Consider the following 22,976-nt stretch of genomic DNA (forward strand, 5'->3'; position numbering starts at 1 on the left):
AATTATTTGATATCAGAAAAAATACTGTCGAAACGCTCATTCCAGATCCCTTAATAAGCAAAATATGGGCTTTCACCTGATACCAAAAACATGATGGCTGCATGTGATACCAAAATCTGTATTTTGATATGGTAAAATGGGGGACGAGGCTGTCAATCAGGTTATCTTTAAGGTGGTACTACACCCTTGATAAAATTGTGATTATTTTTTTCATTTTCTCAAAAAATAATAACACACTAGTAACAAAAGTTATCAGGGGCAACGAATCTATTATTACTTCACTGAAATTTCAGTGATTCAGCACAAGTGGTTCATTATACATGTATGTTAAGAAATTATAGGTACATTCTAGCGGTACCTCTTTTCTTATCATAAATAACGTACCACTTGTCTTGAGTCCCTGAAATTACAGTGTAGTAACTGGATTCCTTGCCCCTATAAATATACATAACTTTTGTTACCAGTGTGTTATTATTTTTTGAGAAAATGAAAAATAGTAACAAATTTACCACCTTAAATGAATAACGAAAGAGAAACACAAAATCACAATGACAAGATACATTCAGTTTAAAATCTATCTTTTAATTAAAGATAACTTGAAATAAATAATGATCTTATTTATATATCTTGTTACTATAATAATAATATAAATTATATAATTTTACCCGAGTTTAGCAAAAAATATGTAAAAGGCCGCTATAAATCAAGTTGGTTTTATTTGATAAATTAAGACAGTATAGCAAAACATGATTAGTCTTTATTTATGTTCAAAGTTAAAAACGTTAACATTTTCATCCCGTTATGCATATTTTTCTTGCATATTATTTGAAGCTGCATCCTGCAAAAAATTCCGTAAAACATTATTTTCATGCAACTATAATTGAATGTTCGTAACCTCCTTTTTAAAACTACTTGAATCACTTTAATAAATTATATAGTAAAACATTATTTTAACATGATTTAAGCTTTTCAAAAGTTATAAAAATATTTTAATGCTTATTTATGTATTTATTTATTTATTTATCGGTTTTGAGTAGCTGAAGCCGTTAATTACTGAAATGTATTTGGCATGTGGCTGAAGAGAGCTGACAAAAGGATTGCCATTTCATCAATGGAAATACTGAATACGGACGGAAAGGCAAGTGAAATGTAGAAAAGTCTTTGGGTGACTAGCACAGAAAAAGTTCTTAAGCTTCTTCTTGGTCTTCTTCCTCTTCATCAAATTCTCCCTCCTCTTCTGCTGTTGCATCCTGGTATTGTTGGTACTCAGACACCAAGTCATTCATGTTGCTCTCAGCCTCGGTGAACTCCATCTCATCCATACCTTCACCAGTGTACCAATGCAAGAAAGCCTTACGACGGAACATAGCGGTGAACTGCTCAGAGATACGCTTGAACAGCTCCTGGATGGCGGTGCTGTTACCGATGAAGGTGGAAGACATCTTCAGACCACGTGGTGGGATATCACATACAGCGGTCTTCACGTTGTTGGGGATCCATTCAACGAAGTAGCTGCTGTTCTTGTTCTGTACGTTGAGCATCTGTTCATCGACTTCCTTCATGGACATACGACCACGGAACATAGCAGCAACGGTGAGGTAACGGCCGTGACGAGGATCGCATGCAGCCATCATGTTCTTGGCATCAAACATCTGCTGGGTAAGCTCTGGGACGGTCAGGGCACGGTATTGCTGGCTACCACGGCTGGTCAGAGGAGCGAAACCAGGCATGAAGAAATGAAGACGTGGGAAGGGTACCATGTTGACGGCAAGTTTGCGAAGATCAGCGTTCAGCTGACCTGGGAATCTTAAGCAGGTGGTTACACCGCTCATGGTGGCTGAGACGAGATGGTTAAGATCACCATATGTTGGTGTTGTGAGTTTGAGGGTACGGAAGCAAATGTCATACAGGGCTTCATTGTCAATACAGTAGGTTTCGTCTGTGTTTTCTACAAGTTGGTGAACAGAAAGAGTTGCGTTGTATGGTTCGACGACAGTGTCTGATACTTTGGGTGATGGGACGACGCTGAAGGTGTTCATGATTCTGTCTGGGTACTCTTCACGGATCTTGCTAATGAGCAGTGTGCCCATACCGGAGCCGGTGCCGCCACCGAGGGAGTGTGTGAGTTGAAAGCCCTGAACAAAAAAAAAAAATCAAAATGAAAAAGAACGTAAGTTACAATGAACATTCAACAAATACATTTAGCAGCCTTTCTCTATAAGGATTCAAGGCTTGGATCAATTTAGATATTTCATGAAAGAACTGGATTTCTTTTAGAATACCAATCGATGGCATATTCTCGATTTAACCTGAATTTCACAATCAGGTATACAGATAGTCTTAGACCCCCACCCCAACATGTGATGTCACTGAATTCAGGTGTAATAACAATTACACATTTTATGACTTGTTTGATAATTATTACTTCAGATATGGATCTTGAAACACCACCAGGTAATGGAAATAGGTAACTTATTGTTGGGCAATTATGTGTAACATGGATGGGGCCGGGGATATGGGGTGACCTATGATGTTTGGTTAGATGAAAGACAGGCTAAAGATCATTTGGCACAAAGGGGGCCAAACGATATTGGCAGATTTTTGGGGCACCCTAAAAAGGCGTATGAAACAGTACAATGAATACGCTGAAATATCCTGCTTGCTGCACATGTGTTCCACATTTTTAATAACCAGTGTCTGGTTTATGTATGGACAAAGATTTGTTAGCACTTTGGAAGGGGTATAAGGGAGTTTATTTGGCATGTCAAAATGGGGAGGGGGTCAAGCTATTTTGGGCAAACGATTTTGAGATTTTACTCCCGGGTATAATTATTGCACAACCCATTGGCTTAGGAAGATTGGGGGGGGGAGGGTGACAAAACAAAAACAAAAAATTTGCGAAAATGAAGTCAAAAACACCCATTCTTCCTGGTATCTGGTCACTGAGCCCCCAGACCAAAATTATTGAGGGGCTGAGCCCTCGCAAGCCCCCCCCCCCCCGGATCCTAAGCCAATGCAACCCCATAATCAATTTTACTGCGTGTGCTAAAAATGTATCCATTAACAAACGTGAAGAGTCCTTCAAAAAACCTACCTGTAAGCAATCACAGCCTTCTGCTTCCTTGCGGACAACATCGAGGACAGAGTCGATGAGTTCAGCACCTTCTGTGTAGTGACCCTTGGCCCAGTTGTTACCAGCACCACTCTGTCCGAACACAAAGTTGTCTGGTCTGAAGATTTGTCCGAATGGTCCGGAACGGACGGAGTCCATGGTACCGGGCTCCAGATCAACCAGGACAGCACGGGGGACGTACTTGCCACCAGTAGCTTCATTGTAGTAGACGTTGATTCTTTCTAACTGAAGATCAGAATCACCATGGTAGGTACCAGTTGGGTCGATACCGTGCTCATCAGAGATGACTTCCCAGAACTGAAATTTAATATAAAAAATATTATTAATTTGTACTCTATACTTATAGGCCTATTTCATACATGACTTTTACGGATAATTAATTCTACTACTATGAGAAATAGCAATAAAACCTGCGGGCCTATTATTTATTTTGACAATTGTAATCAAAATGCATTTTCTGGTTTGGTAATTTCTTTTTAACAGGTCCGTAACCAGGCCCCCCCCCCCCCCACATCCCAAAATGCCCCAAAAGTGCCCTTTTTTATCCAATCCAAAAAGTCCCATTCGCGAGCGTAGCGGACGAAAAAACTGAGGGTTTTAATGCTTTTTTGGTCAAAAAAAGTCCACAATTTTTGGGAGAAAGGTCCACTTTTTCAAAATCCGCCCCCTCCTAGTTCCAAAAAGGTCCAAATTTTGCCAAAAAGGTCCACTTTTTCAAAATCAGTACCCCCCCAATAAATCCTGGTTACGGGCCTGCTTTTTAAATTTTAATCAGTATCGTGATATTATAAAATGTTAATTAACTCTACACATTAAAGAGAAATGTCAAAACTATTTTTTTTATTATTAACCATGTTAACCTTTCGTGACTTTTTCGCGCCGGCGCGGCATCTTCAATTTATCACATGACCATTCGCATCATGTCCCTTTTTGGTCCATTGCAAGATAGCTCCAAGATTCACTCCAATTCATTTAAGGTATTTAATTATAATACATAGATAATACTTCAGATTATAACATGATTAGTTTACAGAATACAGTGATCATCGATGATGATAATGATGAATTCAAGTGATATGAATCGGGGATGTGATAACGTCGGACCCCCGGGCGTCACGCGTCAGACATGTGAAAATAATAAATGCACTGATGATGTTCTAAACTTCTTCTAAATTACGAGAAACTGATTTATTCTTACCTTGGCACCGATCTGGTTACCACACTGTCCGGCTTGGAGATGCACGATTTCACGCATATTGGTATGGTTTTAGGTTAGAATTAGGTTAAAAATTAAATATTTTTTTAAGAGTATCACTCTCACTTTCAAACGTGTCTGCTGAGATGGTGTCTGCTAATGACGGTTACCTAGGACTACAGGTGATACATATACCACGGTGAATTTGAAACCGCTTTGCATATAAAATTCATCCGCACTCACGATGTCACTGGTCAAGAAAATAATCCTCACAAATAGTCATTGAAACTTGGTTTAATTTATAAGATTAAATTTGACACAATTCATGTTAGGATATAACAACATCCATCTATTTTTGTTATTATTATTATCATTACATGTATCATATTTTTGCGAGATTTTGTTGGTATCCAAGGACAACAATCCACTTACACTCGCGAATGAACACAGAGGTCAAACCGTATCACTACTATTAATTTGCATGGTTGCTATTCGTGGATCGATCGTGTAGTTGTTGCTACAGAGAGGTCATAAAGATAAATTTCGTTGTTATTTACGTTGCTATTGGATACCAGTCGACCAGCCCGGCGAATTCAATTTCCAAAAGAATCTGGCTATTGAACTCTAGGCCTATTGGATCCCGGGGTTTGAATATTTCCAAACAAACGCATTTTGTTTTTCGATGGTGACGTGAGCTGTTAATAGTGTTATTATGAATTTTACAACGCTAAAATTATTTTTGATAATAAGCGAATAATGAGTCAGACGTCATCAATGCCCCAAAAGCGTAGATAAATGTTACTGGTAAACATGTTTCCTGGAATAAAGTATATAGGCATACAAGCAGATTACCAAAAAAAAACAACAAAAAACAAACAAACAATAATAATATTGTGTTTACAAAATTTTGAGACAACACATTTGTGTTTAGTGTGTGTAATTTTATCCAAAATTGTTGTTCTTACACCAAATCTGTGGTTACATTAAGCATGTTAAGAATCCTTGACCAATTTTCAGTCAAAAATGTCATACTTTTATAATCTTGCATAAATAATAAAGAAGTTACGGCCCTTTTAATTCATGCATTTCTGAAAGTGTACAGTCCCCTTAAGGCTTTGACACCGCCTGTCGTGTTCTGCGGCCGGCGACCATCCTATCAAAATTGCTGAAGCGCGACTATTCTTTACTTTGTTGGAAATTAAATCCATAATGTACGATCTTACAATATAAAACTGGTTGATTTTTTGGCATATTTATAATGTTTACACATGTCCCAATTTCCACCTAAATAGAATCAGCCAAATTTGTTGTGTTTGTACTTCAACAGAGCAAAGTTCGACATAAGTCATAATTCTTAAACATTATGACTTGATGTCATGTCTTTCCATAGAACTGCATGTTAAACAGCCAAATTAACTAGTAGGGTTTCTTCACCTTACATCTTGATATTTTGATATGGACAGAAACCCTTACAGTTACAATAATTACTTGTATTAACTATTATATTATTTCAGCATTTTGAGTTAAAATTTGAAGGAAATCGTACATTAAGGCTTTAAGTTTAACTTTGAAAATAGCTCAAGCGTTGCATTCAGTGGCGTTGGGGAAATATGCACCCAATCGGGGAAAATTGGGGAATTAGTTATTTTTTTAATAACAGTCGGGGACAGAGACCAGTGCCCGCCACCCTTTTGTTTTTCTTTTTCTTTTTTGAAAATCTACGGATGCCCGCTGGTTCATTTGGCCAATTCTAATTTATTGAATCATTAAATTGGTTTTTTTTTTAAATGACATCCTTATAGACTCAGCACATGTTCAGTGTATTTAAATATTCGATTTATATTGAGCGAGGTTCTATAGATCGTAGAAATCGATTTAGGGCAAATACCTTTAAAAAATTCAGGCCTGACGTAACCTGGCAACTTTTATGGTGTGTGTTTACTCTCGTAAAACATTGGTTATGTGAGTGATAAGGCTAGAAAATAATCCGCGAGATATGAAATGTAGACTTTGTAATTTACAACATTCACAGAATTAGATTACCTCATTGCAAGAAAAAATTGAACGACACATTTCACAAGAAAATATAGACGAGGCCGAGGCCAAATTGTTTTGACAACATTTTATTTGAAAGTAGCAGGGCCGGACCTATGTCACTTTAATAGGGTGTGTTCAGAAATACTATGATAATTGGGGGGGCTGGTATATACATAAGGGGGAATAAAAACAAGTTTTGGTCTTTAAAAGAGGGGATACAGTGTGTATTGAAGGTGGGACATAAAAAAACTTTTGTTTGAAAGGTTAATAAACCCAAAATGTCCGCGCGTAAAATGACATAATATTAAATATGACGAGTCTTGAAAGAACTGATGACCAGAATCATGATGGTATTTGCCGGGGTAGTATAGTGTCAATATAATTATACACTTTAGAATATATAGTGCTTGTTACAAATATAGGGGGTATAATTATTTTGTATCTTGCAGGGTGAGCTCAAAAAAGAGTGATCCATTGAGTCAAAAAAGTTTTGAGCCGATGAAATTTTGAAAAATACCAGTGCCCATCAATATATTGAACACTCCCTTATAGCGGATGAATATATTTCAGCACTATAATACCCGGTCAATTGAACTATATTTTGAGCATAAAAAGTGAACGTGATTAAATGTTTGCCTTAGAAACAAAACACAGTAGAAGACCAAAGCGGTTCTCCCGACATAAAGTCATTATTTTCTGTCATTTTTTCGTCACAAATTCTAAAACCAATCATTCAATATGCGTGAAATCGTACATGTGCAAGCAGGCCAGTGCGGTAACCAGATTGGTGCTAAGGTAAACTGAATTGATTTTATTATTTTTATCCTTACTTAAACTTAGGGCATCACAAACCATATCATCACTAGTATGTACATAATATAATACATGTAATATGTATTACTGCGTGTTGATCAACAATCAAATTGTAAAAAATCTAAAGTCTAGGTAACTATTCAGTAACTATTCGTTGGTAACCATGGTAACTATTCAGTGGCGTAGCCAGGATTTTGGTGAGGGGACAAAACTAAATTTTCGACCCCATTTAGGAGGCAAAGCCAGATTTTCGTTCCCATTTATCAACTTTTGTCCCATTTTTGGTCATTCGAACATTGAATTGCGCATAATTGCATGTATTGTTATAGTCTTAACAAACCACTGTGTTTTAATTAATTAAAATTAGACGATGTGTTTGTTAAACGGTCAGTCAAAGAATGTTATGCACACAAATTGATAGTATTTAAAAAAAATCTTAAATAATTTTTAAAAGTGAGGAGGGATACCGGTGAGGCTGTATACCACGTGCCCGGTTTCCCGATCACGAAAATGCATTAAATGTTAAATGATTTAATAATCACATTTCTTTAAAAAAAATTAGAACATTGTGACTATTGCATAGTATCAAGCATGTAATATTTTTCCTGGAATGTTTGACGCAGATTTTGTAATTTGCACCGGCGTATTTTGAATGCAATGGTACCGGTATATTAACTGTACAAATATGTATTTTCCCCCTTTTTAAACTTGTCAAAATGTCCAATGATTGCCAGTGTTTAATGATGCTTACTATTTTATCTCCAGTTCTGGGAAGTCATCTCTGACGAGCATGGCATCGACCCAACTGGTACCTACCATGGTGATTCTGATCTTCAGTTAGAAAGAATCAACGTCTACTACAATGAAGCTACTGGTGGCAAGTACGTCCCCCGTGCTGTCCTGGTTGATCTGGAGCCCGGTACCATGGACTCTGTCCGTTCCGGACCATTCGGACAAATCTTCAGACCAGACAACTTTGTGTTCGGACAGAGTGGTGCTGGTAACAACTGGGCCAAGGGTCACTACACAGAAGGTGCTGAACTCATCGACTCTGTCCTCGATGTTGTCCGCAAGGAGGCAGAAGGCTGTGATTGCTTACAGGTAGGTTTCATGTCGGATCCTCAGCTGAATGAAACTGGTGCTGCATGAAAGATGAAGAAAAGGGAAAGTAGCAAACAAAGAAGAAGAAAAGAGAAAATGAGATATTTTTGTTGTTCAAGTTTAACTTCACGAAGTATTTAAAGCCAAATTTTAATTTTGTTATTCTTTACTCAAAATGCTGAAATAATATTAGCATAAATAGCTGTCAGGAACGGTTTCTGTCCATTTTCAGCCGAAATAACAACGTAAAGTGAAAAAAAAAAAACACTGGCTATTTTATTTTGCCCGATGAAGTTCTATATGGGAGACTTCATAAAAATTGCTGTAGTTTTACAAGCTCCCATAATCAAGATAATACTTCGTGTTATCTGTTGACCTGACATGATAAACACAACGAATTTTGCCGATTCCATTTAAGCGTACTTTGGGACATGTGTAAACATAACAAATATGCCAAAAAATCAGGTTTGAAAGAAATCAAGCAATTTCATGTCATATTACAAGATTGTACATTTATGGCTTTATATAATTGGCAGAAAATTGTTACTCGACTGCTCAGTGCCAGAAGTGGGTAAGTGCAATAGCTGCCATTACGTAGCTGCCATGCGTAGATGAGTACAATATACTGTGTTTATATTGCCATATGTTCACATTGGAGCTATAATTGCACTTACCCACTTTTGGTACTGAGCAGTAGTACTATTCTTAATGTTGAATAATTATTTACATTATCTTCTTTCATTTTTCAGGGCTTTCAACTCACACACTCCCTCGGTGGCGGCACCGGCTCCGGTATGGGCACACTGCTCATCAGCAAGGTCCGTGAAGAGTACCCTGACCGTATCATGAACACATTCAGCGTCGTCCCATCACCCAAAGTATCAGACACTGTCGTCGAACCATATAACGCAACTCTTTCTGTTCATCAACTTGTAGAAAACACAGACGAAACCTACTGTATTGACAATGAAGCCCTGTATGACATTTGCTTCCGTACCCTCAAACTCACAACACCAACATACGGTGATCTTAACCATCTCGTCTCAGCCACCATGAGCGGTGTAACCACCTGCTTAAGATTCCCAGGTCAGCTGAACGCTGATCTTCGCAAACTTGCCGTCAACATGGTACCCTTCCCACGTCTTCATTTCTTCATGCCTGGTTTCGCTCCTCTTACTAGCCGTGGTAGCCAGCAATACCGTGCCCTAACCGTCCCAGAGCTTACCCAGCAGATGTTTGATGCCAAGAACATGATGGCTGCATGCGATCCTCGTCATGGTCGTTACCTCACCGTTGCTGCTATGTTCCGTGGTCGTATGTCCATGAAGGAGGTCGATGAACAGATGCTCAACGTACAGAACAAGAACAGCAGCTACTTCGTTGAATGGATCCCCAACAACGTGAAGACCGCTGTGTGTGATATCCCACCACGTGGTCTGAAGATGTCTTCTACCTTCATCGGTAACAGCACCGCCATCCAGGAGCTGTTCAAGCGTATCTCCGAGCAGTTCACCGCTATGTTCCGTCGTAAGGCTTTCTTGCATTGGTACACTGGTGAAGGTATGGATGAGATGGAGTTCACTGAGGCTGAGAGCAACATGAATGACTTGGTATCAGAGTACCAACAATACCAGGATGCAACAGCAGAAGAGGAGGGAGAATTTGATGAAGAAGAAGACCAGGAAGAAGCTTAAGAACGTTCTGTGTTAGTCTACATGTACAACCAAAGACTTTTCTACATTTCACTTGTCTTCCCGCGGTTTGTTAACTCAGTATTTCTTTTAAGATCGTATCTTTGGCAATCTTTTCACTAAATCATTTTATGTCGAAAAAAACTGTGAGCGAAAATGAAGCAAATGATCAAGCCGTAAGAACTAACCATAAACTAAATCAATGACACAATGAGTTGAACTGTAACCAAATAATTTGAGCTTAATTCATCATTTATTGTAACAAAATGTTTTTTCGCTCTTAATTTCGTTTATCATGGAAGACCGAATTAAGACTAGGCTAGTTATGACGCGACGTCAGGTCAAAGGCGCGGTGTGATTGGTTGCTGACCTGCGCAGTACGGCATTTTTGGTCTGATTGACAGGACGTCATTATGCAAACTAGTCTTTTTAATTCTGTCTTCAGTTATAATTCGAAATTCCTGAAATATGATAATGATTATTCTAACATGAAATATAACAGTATTTTACGAAATATAAATTCCGGGTTTCTACATTATACGTTATTGTCGATTATTTAGACATTCTTGGATGAATTTTGAAAGACATTAATTTTCCATACAATTATATTTGAAAAAAATGGAATTTTATAATTTTTATTTTGCCATTCTGGAACGAATTGATGTGTGTGAGATGTGAATGTGTGTGTGATGGTTGTGTTTTTTGTTTAGTAACCTTTGTTAATGTTTATACAGGGTGCAACAATAGTCAAGTAATTCTGCGTACGCTGCACATCCTACATTTGTTTTTGCTGAGTGTATATATTTGTTTGTATTTTTATGATAAATTATGGAAATAGAAATGAACTATTTGAAATGGATGATAATTAATCATTCCCAATTACGGCAAATAAAACCAAGTTTAATTTGTATACAGAATATGTTTCTTAAGTATACAAAAATTGTTATTAATTATTTATAATGAGTTAAAATAACATAATCATAATTAAAATTCAATACATTTTTGGTCACAGTGGGCAGCGAAAATCTGTCAAGTGTGAGAGGCCTGTGGTTTGGCAACGTGTGCTAAATATCCCCAAATTTATTCAATTTATATTATATTTATTTTTGATTATATTAAATTGTTGTATCTTCAAGTCATTTGCTATGTATTTCCACATTAAACATTTTATATGTTGGAATTATTATTATTATTATGTTATTATATTATGTTTTTCATGCAATACTATATCCACTACATGTCTTACTTATACGTGACAAATGTGCTATTCCAGTTGAAATCCATACACCCCTATGGAAAACGTGACATTAATCTTTCACAGAGGGAGTGTGAATTTCAAATGGGATTACCAGAATCGGTGACTCCATTGTGGTGGATTAATGTTATGTCTTCCCAGCAAACACAAAAACGTTTTAAAAACGTTTTAAATAAGTTATATTTTGGGTTTTGGTTTAGGTAAAAACGTTTTAATAACATTAAAATGTCGGGTTATATAAAGGTCATGATCATGTTTTAAAACGTTTTGTTTGAAAACACACTAAAACAATATTTTTAAATGTTTTCAAAAAATGTTATTGTAAACTATATTTGCAAACATTTTTGCCAAATATTGTGTCAATACTTAAATAACATTATGTTAAAATATTTGAACCCAGCAAACACAGAAATGTTCTTAAAATGTTTTTTCAAAACCTTTTAATAACATTTAAATGTCGGGTTATATAAAGGTCATGAAAATGTTTTTAAAACGTTATTGAAAATATTTTGGGCAAACATTTTTCGCAAAATATTTTTTCAACCCCAAAATAACATTCTGTTTAGAATGTTTTGTATCATGTTTTCAAGAATGTCTTTGGAATGTTATTAAAACGTTTTTATACCCTTTATATAACCCGACATTTAAACGTTTTCTGTAAATCATTTTTGTTTGCTGAGCAGTAGATTATCAAAAAATGTTTTTTAAGGTTATGAAAACGTTTTATACTCTTAATATACCCTTTATATAACCCGACATTAAAACGTTTTCTGACAACCTTTTATAACCTTTTGCGAATGATGTCGAAAACGTTTTGTGTTTGCTGGGTTGTCTGGCATAAGGGATGGATTTCACTCGGGAATTTCAACTGGAATAACCTAGCCAAATATGTTTAGATGAATTTGAATAAAAATTAGAAACCGTGCTTTAAAACATATGTTCTATGCGTCGTCTTTGTTGTGGGTCATCCTGAAGACAGTTACTCAGCAAACACAAAACGTTTCACAAGCAACATTTAAATGTTATAAACAGTGGCGTAGATTTCTTTTTGACATTGGGGGGGATGGTGTTGAAAAAAATTCTTGAAGAATAGTGAATCCAGCACCTTTTGGCGACAGAATAAGTTGATATTACAAATGCGCGCGAAGCGCGTGAAAAATTTTACTATTTTGAAGCTAAACTGATGAAATATGATGCTAAAGTGGAATAAATGTGCGCGAAGCGTGCGAAAATTTGCACTTTTGGGGCTAAAATGGGCAAATATGAGGTTAATTTGGTCAGAAACCTATATTCAGGCGTCAACATTGGGGGGATGATTGTATGGAGCATCCCCCCCTGGCAAAATATTGGGGGGGGATAAATCCCCCCATCCCCCGGGATCTACGCCTATGGTTATAAAGAGTATGTAACATGTCAAACGTTTCAATAAATAATAATTATTGTTGTAAACTTAATATGATCATGTTATATTAGTGTTAACGAAATGTTTTGCAAAAATGTTCGCCAAAAATATTTTGAAAGTATCTATATAAGGTGGTGTCATTTTCCTGGGGGAGGGGGGTCATGACTCCCCATATCTCGAATTGAGTTTATGACCCCCTACCTCGGGTTGAACTTGACTCCCCCTCCACTCCCCCCCCCTCCGCCACCGGCACCACTATTTCACGCACAGAGCCCCAAAACAAATTATTCCCAAAAGGTCAGGAAATGTATTTTGTTCGCCTTTTGGGAAACAAATTCGTACGTAGCGAGAGAAATTTTAATTGTAACCATGATAACTGCCACGAATGCGCGCGAAAACTCTGATTATAACAGCAATTTTGGCCAATATTTAAATGTCACTTTAATAGTTACATGCTCTTGATAATTTTGTGAAAAACAATTGAACAGACGAAAATAACCAGTTCTATTTACATTTAGTATAATTATTCTAACATCTAGTTTATACTCACACTGCTATTAAGTTTACTAGTTAGTTTATTCTCGCGTGCACCCTATATTACAGACCTGAACATTCCCCTTGCACCGGATTACATCTGTGAGCTTACTGCTCCTTAAGCACAAAGCTAAAAGCTAAAGGGAATCATAACATGCATATAGGCAGATAAGCCAGAGAAAAAAACTCCGGACATACCTGCCTGTGCGGGGAATAGAACACAGACCTCTCGCTTACGGGGCGAGCGCTCTAACCACTGATCTCAGTACATCATTTTTGTACACAGACTGTGCCTCAGGTCTGGTACTTATGGATATGAGCAGTTAGGGTAAACAGTACAAACAACACATAACACCAGTACAGTGTATATCGATATACAGGGGAAAGAAGAATCAGGCATCCCACACTAGCACAATTAAACATGAAATTACATTGTAAACATAACATGCATAGGCAGATAGACAAGAGAGAAAAAACTCGGGACATACATGACTGTACGGGGAATACAACCCCAGACCTCTTGCTTACGGAGCGTGCGCTCTAACCACTGAGCTACACAGACTGTCCCTGATAAACAGGACTCGAGTCTGGTACTTACGAATATGAGCAGTCAGGGTAGACAGTACAAACAACACATAACACACCAGTGTACGAGATTAATGATGCTTACCCGTCAGCCTAATATAATGATGCTTAATCGTTATTCTTAATATATCGATATACAGCTCTGTGTGGGGAATAAAACCCCAGACCTCTCGCTTACAGGGCGAGCGCTCTAACCACTGAGCTACACAGACTGTCCCTAATAAACAGGACTCAAGTCTGGTACTTATGGACATGAGCAGTTAGGGTTAATAGTACAACACATATCACCAGTACAATGTCTACATCTACAAATACTCGTTACTCAATAACTTTGCCAAAAGCAATATCTAATTGAGATAGGAATGATGGATTTAGATGAACAAAACACATAAAAAAAGGAACGAGTTACTTTATGATGTAATCTGAAATACCTGTTTTGAAGCTTTCAGTGCTAGTTATGTTGAGAATATTTGAAGGGAGGTCGTTCCAGTCCCGGGTTCCAGTCCTGTATTGTGTGAGGATAAAAACTGTATTTATATATGTTGCTGTTGGTAACTCTGAATTTGGCAGGATGGTATTGCCTTGTAATTTTCATTGCTTGACGATTAATGTAGTCCGGTATGGGTATGGCAATGGTTTCATTTTGTATCTTAAACATGGTGATTGCTTTCTACGTTGTTCCAGTGTTGGCCATTGTAATTATTGAGAATTTCTGTTATGGAACCCTTGGCTCTGCTGTAGTTTTTGGTGACAAACCGAGCAGCCCTGTGCTGTACAGGGTGTCCCAGAATGATTTATACCGGGAAAGATGGATTTTTTTAGGAATGAACAGCATTTCTATTGGTCATATTGTTTTGCATTTTAAGTTCTACATATATTTAGCTTTCTCAGATTTTTTAGATTTTAAAAATTGGACGTTTCTAAAAGAAGTTAGAGAGGATTGCGTAAAAATTGTGAATTCCAAGTTTTAACAAAGCAACTTATTTTGAAAATCTGTACAATTACTAACTGTTAGGTTATGCAGTATATTTGTTGTGTCCTGTTCTTACTTCTACTAAATAGTCGATATCTATCGTTTATTTATGATGTTACGAAGCAATCCCTGTATGGAATAAAGGATTTGCTACGCTTGAGTGACCTTAAACTATTCTTTCTTTGGCGGCAGTTTTGAAGCCAATTATCGCGGTGTGTGAGTTTCATCATTTGAAATGCAGGCAGAGATGGATTTTTCATAAAAGTATAGAGAAGGTTCGTCCTTAGTGTCACAGCATGCATTTATGTCCACATTATATGGGCAAACACACAGCAACGTGACGAAGAAGATTAAAATGTACTGCGGAGGATGCTTTAGGAAGTTATATCCTCTATAATAATGACATTTTTGGGTAAAAATTGGGGTAAAAATCACATAAAAAGCATGTTTTTCAACCTAAATATCTGATGTCATATTGAAATGTTTCACTTAATCCCATATCAAGAATTATTTAGCATTGTAAGCTCTACATCTGTGCCAAATTTGGTGTATTTCCTACAAAAGAATATAGGATTTCTCCAATATATTGCACAGTGCGGCTGGACGATGGTGATAAGGATCCATGTGTTATGATGCCTTTGCACTGTAAATTACACACATGCCGTTTTCGTCCATTTTCAGTAATAGCAATGTCACGCGAAAATGAATCAAGATATTTCCATGAAAGTCACAGAATAAGTAGGAGACATGTGTGGCATTGTATTGCACTTATGAAGATTATATACACTGTTGACTATATATTTTTGATATTTTGTTAAATCATTCTGGGATACCTTGTATCATTTCCAATCTTTGGATGTCTGTTGATGTATGTGGGTCCCACATAGCACAGGCAAACTCCGAGGTCTTATCTCCATGTACCATGTACTAGGGCGACGAAGTAGAGTTGCTCCCTAACTTTCTGTGGGCATCGCCAAAGGTTCCTACGAACAAACCAGAGAACCTTATTTGCTTTGGCAATGACATTATTAAGGTGGACGAGATCAATCAATGATGCTTACCCACCAGCCTAATAATATCATATAAAAAAGAGAAGAGGCTTATGCATCATACACTGGGACATAGAAACATTAAAACATTACAAACTAGCGCATGAGATCAAATTAATGGTATTTATTCGTTATTCTTAATAAACATCTCAAAAAGTAATTACCCCTTTAAATAATGACCATTTTTCAAAAACGGGCTATTGTATTACAAATCTGAAAAATGCGTTGGAAGCAGAACTTATTTCTTATTTACACGTCATTTGTAGCAATAGACTAAATATTGACGTCACAGCGTACATTTAAATCAATGTAACCCAAGATTAGTAAGTTGCAGTAAATTCTATTGATTTGTATTCAGTATAATGGAAGGAAATCTGTGTAATGATATCTGAGTGTTTTTAAGTGCAACTTTCAAATCTGGACCTCACTACATTAAATTGCCGGTGTTTTATTCTTTTATGAGCTATCGTATCAAATGAGGTGTCAAAATGCGCAGAAATAACTCCTGCTTCCAACGCATTTTACAGATTTGTAATACAATAGTCCGTTTTTGAATAATGGCCATTATTTAGAGGGGGTAATTACTTTTTTTGAGATGTTTATATCGATATACAGGGGAAAGAACAAATACGCATCGCACACTAGCACATTAGCATGAAATAACAACGTAAACATAACATGCATAGGCAGATAGACCACAGTGTGGGGAAGAAAACCCAGACCTCTCGCTTACGGGGCGTTCGCTCTAACCATTGAGCTACACATACTCTCGCTGATAAACAGGACTCAAGTCTGGTACTTACGGATATGAGCAGTCAGGGTAAACAGTACAAACAACACATAACACACTAGTGTAGGAGATCAATAATAATGATGCTTACCCACCAGCCTAATATAGTCATACAAACAAGGGAAGTGGCTTAAGGGATCTAAAATGAGCGTTTATTGCGTTTCGATAGTATTTTTTGTGGCACATGAGAGCACCTCAGACCTATCGAATTGTATTCTGAATACGAAGCATGTCTTTCTGATATCAAATAATTTTCATTTTTTGAAAATCACAATATAATACAAATTTTATGACAAATTATAAAAATTTGATATTTTTCGAATATTTGATATATAACAGTCCTCGAAGTAAATTATATAAATCTAATGATATATTCTTAAAGTGTATGTAGCAGGAGGAAAAGCCGACGGTCAATTGAAAATTTTGACCTTTCATATTGAAGATATGGATTTTTTTCCCAAAAAGACCTAATTTTTTTGGTGTTTTGGGAAAAAAATCCATATCTTCAATACGAAAGGTCAAAATTTTCAATTGATCGTCGGCTTTTCAACCCACCTACATACACTTTAAGTATAAATCATCAGATTTATAAAGTTTGCTTCAAATACTGTTAAATATCAAAAATATCAATTTTTAATGATTTGCCATAAAATGTGTATTAAATTGCGAATTTCAAAAATTCAAAATTATTTGATATCAGGATGACATTCTTCGTATTCAGAATGCAATTCGATATGTCTGATGTGCTCTAATGTCCCAAAATAAATACTGTCCAAACGTTCATACCCCAGCCCTTAAGTATCATACACTGAGCCATAGAAACATTCAAACATTACAAACTAGCGCATGGGATCAAATTAATCGCTTCATTGTTATTCTTAATATATCGATATACAGGGGAAAGAAGAATCCCGCATCGCACACTAGAACAATTAGACATGAAATTACAATGGAAACATAACATGCATAAACCTAGCGTAACCTGGAAACTAAAATTATGGTCTGTGTTTACTCTGGTTATTGTAAAACATTGGTTATGTGAGTGATAAGGCTAGAAAATAATCCGCGAGATATGAAATTTAATCTTCGTAATTTACAACATCCACAGAAAAAAATAGATTACCTCATATAATATGATGTTCCTAAATATATCAATATGCAAGAAAAAAATTGTACGGCAAATTTCACAAGAAAATATAGACGAGGCCAAATTGTTTTAACAACATTTTACACTCAGTACGGTACTGACCAGATTCTTTTGTTATGCAAAGTCGCGCTAAAAGTCGATCGATACCTGAAGAGCTTATTCGCTGTCGTAGTGCACGTTATAATATGACCGTTGCTAGACCAACTGGATCACGCTTTCTTTGTTACGAACCACTGATCTAAATGATCACAACACAAAGCCTATGGCATATCAAAATTCGGAACAGGTGTATGGGCAAGGCTTGGAGCAGTAACCAATGGTTACTAACGTGCACTACGACAGCGAATTTCCAAACCGTGTTAAGTCCACAACCACATGTGACTCATTTACTTGTGTGATACAATCACAATTACTTTGACAAGTTTAACATTAGCAACAATGAGTTGTACCATCAACAAGCCATTATTTACCACAACAATGCTGGTTAACAATATGCAGACTATTGTTCTCATTTGGGAATCAAAGGCCTCACACAGTATTGTTACTGTGCGTCCATCCACTGCTTGCTTTGTAATGGTTCATCCAACTGAAATTATAATACCTGTAGCATCACTCTTCACATGTTGAAATCAGCACAATTCAGAGATATACCTTTTTGCTATGAAATTTAATTTCTTGGTCAAATATAAAGCAACATTTTTTTCTTCAGAAATTTCAGTTAAAAACATACTACATAGTGCTTGGATATACCTTTTTTTTAAACATCTTGGTGTTTAAGATTAGGCATGAAATTGTGTCTTTCAGTGTGAGATTTTTTATTTTTACAGGCGTCAACTTCGTCCGCGAGCTTTTTTCGGAATTAATTTTTTGCGTTTCAAACTAATATAGTTTCCTAAAGAAAGATATTTCCCACCTCTGTAATGCACATCGTGTGGGTCTATAATTAAAGTTTTCTCAGAATATCCTTTTTGATTTCACCTTTTTTCACTTGCGACTTCCAAAATGTCCAACCAGTACTTCATTTCTAATATAACCAGCAGAAATATTCGATATTTCTATTGTGGCTTGCAAAATCATCCATCCATGGGTACATTCGCGAGTTGATTTTGACAAAATTGGTAGTCGGAATTGAAAAATGGTGGAATCAAAACCGAAATTCTGACAAAACTTTGACATATAGCTTTATAATTATAATGTGCTTTCGTTAGCGAATTATGTTACTTTGAAAAGCAAAAACGTTGACCAAAAAAAAGCTCGCGGGGCAAGTTGAAGCCTGTGAAAATCGAAAATCTTACACTAGAAGCCTAAATTTCACACCTAAGTTTAACATAAGGGTTTGAAAAAAACATACAGTATCAAGCATTATAGCTTTCTTCTGACATTTACCGAAGAAATGAAAAGTATTGCTTTTCATTTGACCGAGAAAATTAATTATGAAGTGAAAAGGTGTAACTGAAAATGTTGCTAATTTCAACACCGAATTCGATCGTTTCAAGCGCCTAATTAAGTGACTGAGTGGTCTTGCTTAACAATAGCCATCGACTGGCTAGCGTTCTACGTGTTTATTTGAAAGTGGCTTAGGGTGCGTTCAGAAATACTCTGATATTGGGGGCTGATATATACATAAGGAGTGAATAAAAACAAGTTTTGGACCTTAAAAGAGGGGATACAAAAATGTTTTATATGTATCGAAGGTGGGACATAAAAATTTTAAACTTTTTTTTTGAAAGGATATACCCAAAATGTCCACGCGTTAAATGATAACACATAATATGACTAGTCTTGAAAGAACTGATAATTATGATATGACCAGAATGCATGATGGTATTTGTTTAATTCAATGAAAATATACTTAAAGTATAGTGCCTGTTGCAATAGAGGGTAGAATTCTTTTTGTATCTTAATAGAGGGGGGTTCAAACAGGGGCGGCGCAACAGGGGGTAGCCCCCCCCCCCCATGATTTGTAAAATAAGAGGTAAAAGGAAGGAAAAAGAGAAAGAGAAGAGGGAGGAGAGAGAGAGAAGAGGGAGGAGAGAGAAAAAGGGAGGAGAAGAGAAAGAGAAGAGGGGGAAGAAGAAGAAGAAAAGGAGCCATCCCCCTCCCTCCCTCCCTGACCAATAGACGAAGGGGAAAGCTCCCCTATATCCCTTCGGACATACAATCGTCCCCCTAATGTTGACGCCAGTATGTGGGTTTCTGACTAAATTAACTTCATTATTTGGCCCTTTTAGCCTAAAAAGTGCCAATTTTCGCGCGAATTTATTCCACTTTTGCACCATATTTCACCAGTTCAGCTTCAATATGGCAAAATTTTCGCGCGCATTTGTACCGTTAACTTATTCTGTAGCCAAAAAGTGCTGGACTCACTATACTTCAAGAATATTTTTTTTCCAATCCCATCCCCTAATGTCAAAAAGAAATCTACGCCACCGGTTGCGACTTAAACTTTGCGTATTAATTAACAAAGAATATGGAAGGAATTGGGGTAAACATAATGGTCAAAAGAAAGAAATTTAATTCAAGAAAAGGTGAAATTGGACTAGGAAAGCATGGGAAAAAAGTAAGAAAAGTACAATTGAACGTAATAGAGTAGGTCCATGCCTAAAACCTGTGGTCCGGAAGTCGGGCCCGTGAATGAATTCCACAAAAATATGCGGTCGGAAAATATATAAATAAATAACCAATAAAAGGGTGAAAATGGTGCATCAAATGGCTTAATTTGTGCTTTCATTTTGAACATTTTCCAAATTCTCAGACACCCCCCCCCCCTGCATCGCGCAAGCGCGACGGGCCGTGCTGTCGCACCACATAACAATTTTTCCAAATTTTTAAATTGCATCGCCCCACGCCTATCAAAATACCATGGCGCCACCCCTGGGTTCAAAAGGGAGTCGCTGGATAGTGTGGGGTCAAAAAAAGTTTTGAGCACAAAATTTTAGAAATATCAGTCCCCACCAAAGTATTGAACACTCCCTTATAGCGGATGAATATGTTTCAGCACTACACCCGGTCAATTGAACTATATTTTGAGTATAAAAAGTGAACGTAATTAAATGTTTGCCTTAGTGACAAAACAAGCACATAAGACAGTAGAAGACCAAAGCGGTTCTCCCGACACAAAGTCATAATACTTATTCTAAAACCAATCATTCAAAATGCGTGAAATCGTACATGTGCAAGCAGGCCAGTGCGGTAATCAGATCGGTGCTAAGGTAAGTTGAATTTATTTGATTTTATCCTTAATTAAAGTAAACCTAGGGCATCAAACCATATCATCACTAGTATGTACATAATATATACTGCGCCAAATAAGTATCCTTACACTTTGAAAAATAATCATAATTTCAAAATTGAACCATATTGGGATAAATTTGTTTTTTAAATAGATGCGCAAGTTTATAAATATGTCTCTGATAACAATCTATTGTCTTCAAACTAATCAGGGTTCAGGGCCATGCACTCTACCCAAACTTGCCTTCTGGAGGTCACAGATAATTTGCTCGACAACTTCAACTCTGGGCTTTATACGGGCGTCATCTTTTTAGATCTGAAGAAGGCTTTCGATACCGTGCACCACAAAGTCCTTCTTCATAAACTCCAGAGTTTTGTGTGCATGGTCATGACTCAGATGGTTTGAATCTTACCTTTCTGATCGTCAACTGGTTACTAAAATAGGTGATAATGTGTCTAGTCTAGCAGCAGTCAAGTTTGGTATCCCCCAAGGATCAATCCTTGGGCCCCTTCTTTTTACCCTGTACATAAATAACATTGCCAATGTTGTCACTGACACTAACTCTAAAGTCACCTTATATGCTGATGACACAGCTATTTTTGTTACGGGTAAGTATGTCGGTGACATCAATGACAGAATGAATACAGAAATCAGTAAGGTTGCTAAGTGGCTTAACAAAAATTATCTCACCCTCAATGTAAAAAAGACCAAGGCTATGCTTTTATGTACTCAACAAAAAAAGTTTCGTAAAAATGATGATTTGAAGGTGTATATAAATAATGCTTTAATTGAAAATGTGTATAAATTCAAGTATCTGGGTGTTTGGCTGGATCCAGCCCTAAACTGGAATGAGTAAATTAACAAAACCTGTAAAACTTTTTCTAAACGTAATGGTGTGCTGTGCAGACTCAGAAAGGTTTTACCTCAAAAAACCCTCAATCCCCTGTATAAAGCTCTTATTTTACCTCACATGGACTACTGCGACTCAGTGTGGGGAAATGCTGGTAAGACCCTACTGAAAACGCTTGACAGGTTACAAAATACTACTGGCAAAATAATTCTTGGTCTCCCACGCAGATACCCCACTGATGTTCTTTTAAATACCTTGAAGTGGGACAAACTTGATCGTCGCAATATCCACCTTAACATCATGGTCTATAAGCATGATAAGAGCCTTAGCAACATCCTTCCACTGCCTTTATGTAACATCTTTTCCACAGTCAGTAACAGTCATGGCCACTCCACTAGATCCGCATCCCAAGGTAATCTTGTGCCCCCAACTAACCGAAGAGATCCCGCAAAAAAAAAATTTTCTACCAGAGGTGCACTGTCCTTTAACCTTTTTCCTACCAGAGCCAAAAATCCGCTGCCAGCTACAGTCGGTTATTTTAAATATGCTTGCAAGTAAATCTCACCTTATGATGTCCTATTTGATTATTGCAGTCATGCTTGGTCCAACTGTTCACTCACTCTTTCAAGCAAGTTACAAATTCTCTTGAACAACCTTGCCAGAATTATTCTTTCTGCTGATATCAGAACTAATATTGATTCGATAATGCCTTCTCTCAAGTGGTTCAAACTAGATAATAGGGGATAACTATATTCTTATTATGTTATATAAATGCCTTACTGGTAGAGCTCCTGATTATCTTTGTTCAAAATTTTCATTTACCAAATCCACTCATGATCATGACACAAGAGGTACTTCCTCCAATTCACTTGTTGTTCCTCAATTTAACAATAACTCTGGTAAGAGATTGTTTCAGACGAGAGCAGCAAATCTGTGGAATAGTTCTGTTGATGTTGACACTCGCAGTAATTATATTTCCTTGAGCCTAAGTGAATTTAAATCAAGAGCTCTAACAAACCCCACTGTTCATTGAGTTTCATTTTGGTATAATTTTTCTTGATTCTTGTAATTTCATTATAATAGTATGTTGTATATTTTTCTTGTAGTATTAATGTAATATCAAAGTAAATTACACCCTGTATGTCACAGGGCCTCTAAGAATAGCAGTGCTTTTACACTGAAGGAGCTA

At 36.8% G+C, this 22,976-nt stretch overlaps 2 protein-coding genes and 1 non-coding gene across 3 annotated transcripts; 1 reads left to right on the forward strand and 2 right to left on the reverse strand.

Annotated features, from left to right (window-relative positions):
* Positions 1–561: 561 nt before the first annotated feature.
* LOC140135468 (tubulin beta chain) lies at positions 562–4,497 on the reverse strand. Its single transcript, XM_072156975.1, has 3 exons — positions 4,332–4,497; positions 3,095–3,430; positions 562–2,135 (listed from the first exon to the last, which is right to left on the reverse strand). The coding sequence occupies exons 1-3, from the start codon at positions 4,386–4,388 to the stop codon at positions 1,188–1,190; spliced, it is 1,341 nt and encodes a 446-aa protein (XP_072013076.1). The 5' UTR covers positions 4,389–4,497; the 3' UTR covers positions 562–1,187.
* Positions 4,498–7,045: 2,548 nt separating this feature from the next.
* On the forward strand, positions 7,046–9,988 carry LOC140135464 (tubulin beta chain-like). The gene is made up of 3 exons (XM_072156972.1): positions 7,046–7,160; positions 7,944–8,279; positions 9,029–9,988. Exons 1-3 carry the CDS (start codon positions 7,104–7,106, stop codon positions 9,971–9,973), a joined length of 1,338 nt encoding a protein of 445 aa, XP_072013073.1. The 5' UTR covers positions 7,046–7,103; the 3' UTR covers positions 9,974–9,988.
* A 3,896-nt stretch (positions 9,989–13,884) lies between these two features.
* On the reverse strand, positions 13,885–13,958 carry Trnat-ugu (transfer RNA threonine (anticodon UGU)). Its single transcript has one exon. It is a non-coding gene; the product is annotated as a tRNA-Thr (tRNA).
* Between the last annotated feature and the right edge of the window lie 9,018 nt (positions 13,959–22,976).

Source organism: Amphiura filiformis, chromosome 16 (assembly GCF_039555335.1).
Source record: "Amphiura filiformis chromosome 16, Afil_fr2py, whole genome shotgun sequence".
Taxonomy (NCBI): Eukaryota; Metazoa; Echinodermata; class Ophiuroidea; order Amphilepidida; family Amphiuridae; genus Amphiura; species Amphiura filiformis.